Source organism: Budorcas taxicolor, chromosome 20 (assembly GCF_023091745.1).
Source record: "Budorcas taxicolor isolate Tak-1 chromosome 20, Takin1.1, whole genome shotgun sequence".
In the NCBI taxonomy this organism is placed as follows: domain Eukaryota; kingdom Metazoa; phylum Chordata; class Mammalia; order Artiodactyla; family Bovidae; genus Budorcas; species Budorcas taxicolor.
This window is the reverse complement of record NC_068929.1, coordinates 8,551,197-8,558,083: the sequence shown is the minus strand read 5'-3', so window position 1 is coordinate 8,558,083 and position 6,887 is coordinate 8,551,197. Positions and strand designations below refer to the sequence as shown.

Below are 6,887 nucleotides of genomic sequence, written 5' to 3'. Positions count from 1 at the left end.
CTGGCCTGCTGGGATTCTGGACTTGCTTCCTCATTAAAAGAGGAGGGCTGTCTCCCTGGGGGGGGGGGGGGGGGGAACTGGCGCCCCCTGGAGTTGTGTTTGTGTCACTTGCCCTGTCAGCGGTGCTCCCCCACCCCACAACCACCGGCCTCGCTTTTCAGCTCGACTCACTCCAGGAGTTCCCAGGGCCTGGCCTCTTGGAGAAAGGCCACCACTAGGCCTGTGAGCCAGCTACACAGAATCCCAAATTCTCCAGAACGCCTCCCTCCGGCCATCACCCCAGAGCAAACTCTTTCCCCAATGCATCTCTTCCTATTCAGACTCTTCTACCATACCATCAGTAATAAACTCCTGGAAATAACTCCATCCCTGAAGCCCCACCCACCCACCTACCCACCTACCCACCTACCCACCCACCTACCCACCTACCCACCCACCTACCCACCTACCCACCTACCCACCTACCCACCTACCCACCTACCCACCCAATCCTTCACTTTCCTATTCTGTTTCAGGTGCTGAGGAACATTTCCTCAAATCCCAGATCTACCCAACCCGGCCTAAAGGTCGGATTCGGAGAACAATCACGTTCTTTCTTATGCTTGCATCCTAGTAGGATTTTCAGGCTAACGCTAAGGACGAATCTTAGGCTGCAGGAGGGAAAGGAGTCTTCCAAATGTGTCGCGGCCCCTTTAAAAAGCTCAGCGGGAATTTTTTTTTTTTTTTTTTTGAGCCGTATGACTATATTAGGTGACACGAACGTGCTCATCGCTCCTGTCAACGAGGCCCCCGGCCCAATGGCAGGCTGAGTCCCCCTCCTCCGGCCTGGTCCCGCCTCTCCTGCCCCTTGCGCCCCGCACTACCTGCCGCCTGGCCACATCCCGAGCTGGAAGGCGGGTGCGCGGGCGCGCGGCGGGCACCATGCAGGGAGGCTGCCAGGGGCCGTGGGCAGCGCCGCTCGCTGCCGCCCACCTGGCGCTGTGATTCGCGCGCCGCCACCATGTTCCCCAGCCCCGCGCTCACGCCCACGCCGTTCTCGGTCAAAGACATCTTGAACCTGGAGCAGCAGCAGCGCAGCCTGGCCGCCGGGGAGCTCTCGGCGCGCCTGGAGGCCACTCTGGCGCCCGCCTCCTGCATGCTGGCCGCCTTCAAGCCCGAGGCCTACGCGGGGCCAGAGGCCGCGGCGCCCGGCTTCCCCGAGCTGCGCGCAGAGCTGGGCCCCGCGCCCTCGCCCGCCAAGTGCGCGCCCGCCTTCTCAGCCGCCCCCGCTTTCTATCCGCGTGCCTATGGCGACCCCGACCCTGCCAAGGACCATCGAGCAGATAAGAAAGGTGAGGAGAAAACCCAAGCTCCTTCACTTCCCTGGGATAGCTTTCGTCCCCAAACCTCGCGGCCCAGAAACTCTGGCGTGAGTATAGAAGAGGCGAGTGCCTGGGCGGATGGTGGAGCAAAGGGGGCTCCGAATGTGAGAAGTGAGGTTGTTGCCAGGGCCCCTGGGCGTCCAGTCGGAAGTTTAGAGGAAATGCTGGATCGTGGTTATCAGAAACAGGAGAGGAAAGAAAGGGAAAATATTTATATATTTTTTCCGGCCTAACAAAGCCCCAGGCGCAGCAGCCCTGCTCCTGGATCTGTTATGAAGTTGAAGTTGAGCGATCTGTTTGTGGTGGACACAGCGAGAAAGATTCTCTCTATTTTTTTAAAGGTCTTCTTGAGGATCTGACCAAAACCGCTGCAATTAAATTGCTGCACACCAGAAGTACTTTTACGCGCAATTGGAGGAGGTCCAAGACCTTCTCTAGCCTACCCGTTTACCCGGGGTTTCTGGGGTCTTTCCTCCTTTGTGCAAGGAGAGTGGCGTCATTGAAAACAAGGATCTTGAATTTTAAAAAATGGGATACCTCGGACTCAAGAATGATTTTAGCAGCTTTCTTTTTCCATAACAATTTCCTCACGCGGCCAGAGCCTAGAGTGTCTTTCCTGGAAATAGAAAATGTCTCGCGAAGAAAGGCGTGTAGCAATGGAAGAGATGACTGGGGGAGGTGGTCGTATCCCCGCGCACATCCCGAGGTCGGGGGGAGGCTGGCCGGGCAGTAGAGAATGCGCGGCGGGAAGACGGTAGCCCGACGCCGGGTTGGCAAGAACCCGGGGGCTGGGGGCGCGGGTGTAGGGCCGCTGTGAGCCCAGAAAGGGTCTTGTGAGCCTAGAAAGATTTGTCTAGTAGCAGAGGGAAAGTCCCGGAACAGCTGCCGGCAGGCACTGCGGCTTGAATTGGTCCATACGGATTCGAATCCAATTCGATTTCGAGGCAGTTTCCAAGGCCGCCTGCCCACCCACTGCTTTTTGGGCGCTGCACAATTCTCACAGCATTTGAACGGGAGCCTTCGATCACCGAAGCAACAGCCTATTGACGTTCTGTTTCTTCGGTTGCCCTAATTTTGAGACAGTGTGACCAATTCTAGGGGGAGGCCTAGGTCTCCTTCCTTTAACTTCGCAAACCAAAGCCTTCCTAATCTCATTCACTCCAGCGCACCACTGAGCTGTATTTTCTTTGCCGCCTGTCTTAAGTCACTGTCCATCTGTCTCACCAGAATGTGACCTCCCCGAGAACAGAGACCTCTCTTGTTCTCCAGTGCCCACAGCCGTGCCCGGCACATAGTAGGCAATCAACAGAAGCTGGCTGTCGAGCGGAAGCCCAGTGTACCGTACAGTCTGCCGCAGCCAAGCTACAGGCTCCAGGCGGGACAGGGGTGGCGCCCACTGGGGCCCAGCGCCCGGCGAGAGCTCCGGGGGGTTGGGTGGCCGTGACACAGCGTCTCTCCGCTTTTCTGTTCCCCGCTCAGAGCTGTGCGCACTGCAGAAGGCGGTGGAACTGGAGAAGCCAGAGCCGGACAGCGCCGAGCGACCCCGCGCGCGACGGCGGAGGAAGCCGCGCGTGCTTTTCTCGCAGGCGCAGGTCTACGAGCTGGAGCGGCGCTTCAAGCAGCAGCGGTACCTGTCGGCTCCCGAGCGCGACCAGCTGGCCAGCGTGCTGAAGCTCACGTCCACGCAGGTCAAGATCTGGTTCCAGAACCGGCGCTACAAGTGCAAGCGGCAACGGCAAGACCAGACTCTGGAGCTGGTGGGGCTGCCGCCGCCGCCGCCCCCGCCGGCCCGCAGGATCGCGGTGCCAGTGCTGGTGCGCGATGGCAAGCCTTGCCTAGGGGACTCGGCGCCCTATGCGCCAGCCTACGGCGTGGGCCTCAACGCCTACGGCTACAACGCCTACCCTGCCTACCCCGGGTACGGGGGCGCGGCTTGCAGCCCCGGCTACAGCTGCACCGCTGCTTACCCGGCCGGGCCGCCTCCGACGCAGACGGCCACGGCCGCCGCCAACAACAACTTCGTGAACTTCGGCGTCGGGGACTTGAACGCGGTGCAGAGCTCTGGGATTCCGCAGGGCAACTCGGGAGTGTCCACGCTGCACGGCATCCGAGCCTGGTAGAGAACGGACCGGTCTGGAGGGCCTCCGACCGATCCCACCTCTCGAGAGGGACACTGACTAAAGAGGGGAGAGGGAGGGCTCCCGACACGACCCTGCGATCCCTCGGATGGATGTCGCATGCACTCCCACGGAGGCTTCGGAGCTTTCCCGCCCCGTGCGCCTTTGTCCCCCGAGAGGGAGAGTTTGTGGCCAGGTTTACGCAGCTTGTGGTGAGTGACACGGCAGCCTGGTGCCTAGCTGTGGCCCCAGGAGTGCCCTCCGAGTGCCCAGGTGCATCCCTAACCAGAGGAACACCAGCCCATTGGGACTGGGAGCCCGGGAGCAGCAGGCTCCTAACGGCCACCTTTCCCCAAGCCTGGGCCGGGCGCCCGGGCCCTTGCTGCCTTGCGGCTGCCCTCCCACCCCACCCCCACCCGTATTTATGTTTTTACCTGTTTCTGTAAGAAATGAGAATCTCCTTTCCATTAAAGAGAGTGCGCTGATCCGGCCGTGTGCTTCTTTCAGCTTGGCATTTTTCAGAAACTGAATTTTGGAGGGCAGAGGCAGCCGACCTTGAGTTGTAGGGATAGGTATTCACTGAGCACATTGATGTTGATATAAATAAAGGCTCTCCTGTGCTGGGTCCTGTGTTAGGTACTTTCTGGGGTTGCTCACGTCATCCTCAGTAACTCTGGAAAGGGAAGTTCTGTTTTAAAGGTTAGCAGACTGAGGCCTGGAGAGGTCTAGTGACTTGTCTAGCAACAAATAGCCAGTGCTGGGAGAACTGAGGCTCCATTCTGGGTCTCATTACAGAGACTGAGGACACCAGCCCCAGGTTCCAACCTCACCTCCTTAAACTGCTGCTCCCGGCGCTGTTTAAAGTAGGGGGCATTAAGTGGAAAGTAAAAGCGCCCGAGTCCTGTGTGATTGCAGGGCACCCGAACTCATCCTTCTTAGAATAACACTGCCTGCAGTCCATTTTATAGATGGAAAAACCCAGAACCAAAGCCCTTGTCAGGATTCTCAGAATGCCCCAGACCAGTGATACTCAGATACGCCAAATGAAAGTGCCACATGGGTCCTATGGTCTGGCCTCACCGCTGCTCTGCTGGGTGGAGAGCAGAGCCTGGACCACAGAGGTGACTAAAGGACCTTGACCGCCTCCTTCTGCGGCCAGGCCCCATAAATTCTCCCCCATTTGACAGTTTTTTCAGCATTTAATGAATTTTGTCCTAGCCCTGACCAACGAATGCTACTGTGCAGATTTTACAGACGAGAAAATTGAGGCTCAGTGAAATCAAGCTAAAAACCTGCTCACTGTGGGAGTTTCTGGCTGTGTGCCCGTTTTTTTCTTCCCCCATCAGTAAAATAAGAAGAACAAAAATACTTGCTCGGAGTCCTGGACCACCAGTTCGCAGGGGCTGACTGCAGGTCCTTTACCTCCAGCTCCATTCAACTTTCTAAAAGGGAGGAAGATGGGAGGGCATCAGAGGGTTTACGTTCGTATGGAATATGGGGTTTTTTATGGATTTTGCCTGGAAAGTACCGGCCTGGTTGCCTGGCCCCAGGGCTCTCGGTGGAAGACAAAACATTGCTCCTGGCACATCCTAACCTCTGGGAAGAGCCCCTAAGCCAGGCCTAGGGCCGTTCTGCTGTCAAGCCAAGGACCCATCAGCTCTGCCAGTGCCTGTCTGTCCCTCAGGGCTCACCCCACCACCCTTGGGGAGAGGGGAAGATGCCAGGAGACTCTAAGTGCTAAGAGCCGAGCTGGATGCCGCTTGTGATACAGGGATGCAGGGTGTATGGGCTGAGCTCTGTAAGGAAGGGGGGAAATGCTGCCTCAGAGCTGGGCTCTGGGCCCTCAGACTTTAATCTCTCTGAGGGCTGCGGGAGGGGGATGTGTTCAGCCCAGGCTCGCGCTCTGCCTCCTGTGCCTACAACCCTACTTCATGCCTTCAGCACTCTGAGATGTATGCGGCAGTCCCATCCCCTGGAAGGGCACCAGACCAGTTCTTGATTCAGATAACCCTTTCCTGCCAGGCTAGCCACAGCAGGTGGCCTAACTCACACAACCAGGGAGATCCTTCTACCTGGAGCTCACCCACATTCTTGTCCTTCGTCAGTGTCCACTACCTCCTGGGGGTCCTGCACACTTCTGGGCCTTTTTCGCCTTGCACTCATCTACAGTAACACCGTGTGTGCGCGCTCAGTCGCTCAGTTGTTTCCGGCTTTTTGTGACCCCATGGACTGGGGCTCGCCAGGGTCCTCTGTCCCTGGAATTCTCCAAGCAAGAATACTGGCGCGGGTTGCCATTCCCTTCTCCAGGGGACACCACCCAGGGATCGAACCCGTGTCTCCTGCATCTCCTGTATAGGCAGGTGGGTTCTTTTTGGCTGCACCACCTGGGAAACCAGCCTTTTTTTCTATGACATTATGCTAACAGTAACATTAGAGAGAAAAAAATCTTTCTCATATTATCCCGCGAGGTTTTCCTATGATGCCTCCCTCTCCTTCTTAGTCATCCTTCAGGGACCAGCAGAGTGACTCCAAGGTCTCTCACAAAGGGATAAGGAGGGCTGGCTGGCTCTGGCTTCACGGAAAGCCAGGCCTACAGGCTAAATGCTTAGGGGAGTTCGCTGATCTAATCCATCTTAATTTGCAAACTGGGAAGCTGAGGACCAGAGGTTAAGGCAATGGTCAAGGTCATACATTCCCTAAGCACAGAGCTGGGAAACCCACCAGGCAGATACCAAAAGGCAGGGTGGGGACAGCGTCTAAGAACGGAGAGCCAGTCTCCTGAAGATGCAGGGGACCTTGCTCTCTGCCCTGGGGTAGCCCACGCTCTCACCAGTGGGTGGGGATCTCAAGCTTGGTATTCAGGCTCATTATGGAACAAACTGTAGTTCACAGAGCCCTGGGAAGCAGCACACAGCTCTTGCCGGCTGAGGGTGTGGGGTCCAGGAGCCAGAGGGCTGAGGGTCAAGGGGTCGTTACTATCTTAAACTAATGACGCCTGCCTTCCCGTAGCGATCCCTTCCCGAGGCAAATCGGCAGATTTGTTTTCCAAGTATATCCTATAAACGACGCATGCTGAGTGAGAAATTTCAACCAGGACAGAAAAGTGAGAAAGCCCGGGCGCCTCCGAGGTGGCAGAGCTCGCGGAGACAAGAATGGTGCGGGCGGGCTCCCTCTATCCGGGGCTCTGAGGGTGCATGTAGAGAAGTAGTTATATCTAATTTTTTAAAAAAGAAATTAGACAACTACCGGCCTCACCGACCCAATGGACATGAGTTTGAGCAAGCTCAGGGAGATGATGAAGGACACGGAAGCCTGGCGTGCTGCTGGTCGCAAAGAGCTGGACAGGACTGAGCGACTGAACAGCAGCAAGCCCCTGCGGTTAAAAATTGAGAGATAAACGGTGACATTT

General features: G+C 57.0%; 1 protein-coding gene across 1 annotated transcript; it reads left to right on the top strand.

The window, feature by feature from the left end:
- The first annotated feature begins 1,000 nt into the window (after positions 1-1,000).
- Positions 1,001-3,481, top strand: NKX2-5 (NK2 homeobox 5). The gene is made up of 2 exons (XM_052659336.1): positions 1,001-1,331; positions 2,841-3,481. The coding sequence occupies exons 1-2, from the start codon at positions 1,001-1,003 to the stop codon at positions 3,479-3,481; spliced, it is 972 nt and encodes a 323-aa protein (XP_052515296.1).
- The last annotated feature ends 3,406 nt before the right edge of the window (positions 3,482-6,887 follow it).

What these genes read in the sequence shown, in the direction of transcription:
- NKX2-5 (XM_052659336.1), top strand. Translation starts at nt 1,001, where the DNA reads ATGTTCCCCAGCCCCGCGCTCACGCCCACGCCGTTCTCGGTCAAAGAC. An exon ending in CCATCGAGCAGATAAGAAAG is followed by an intron (nt 1,332 to 2,840) that starts GTGAGGAGAAAA and finishes TTCCCCGCTCAG; the next exon opens with AGCTGTGCGCACTGCAGAAG.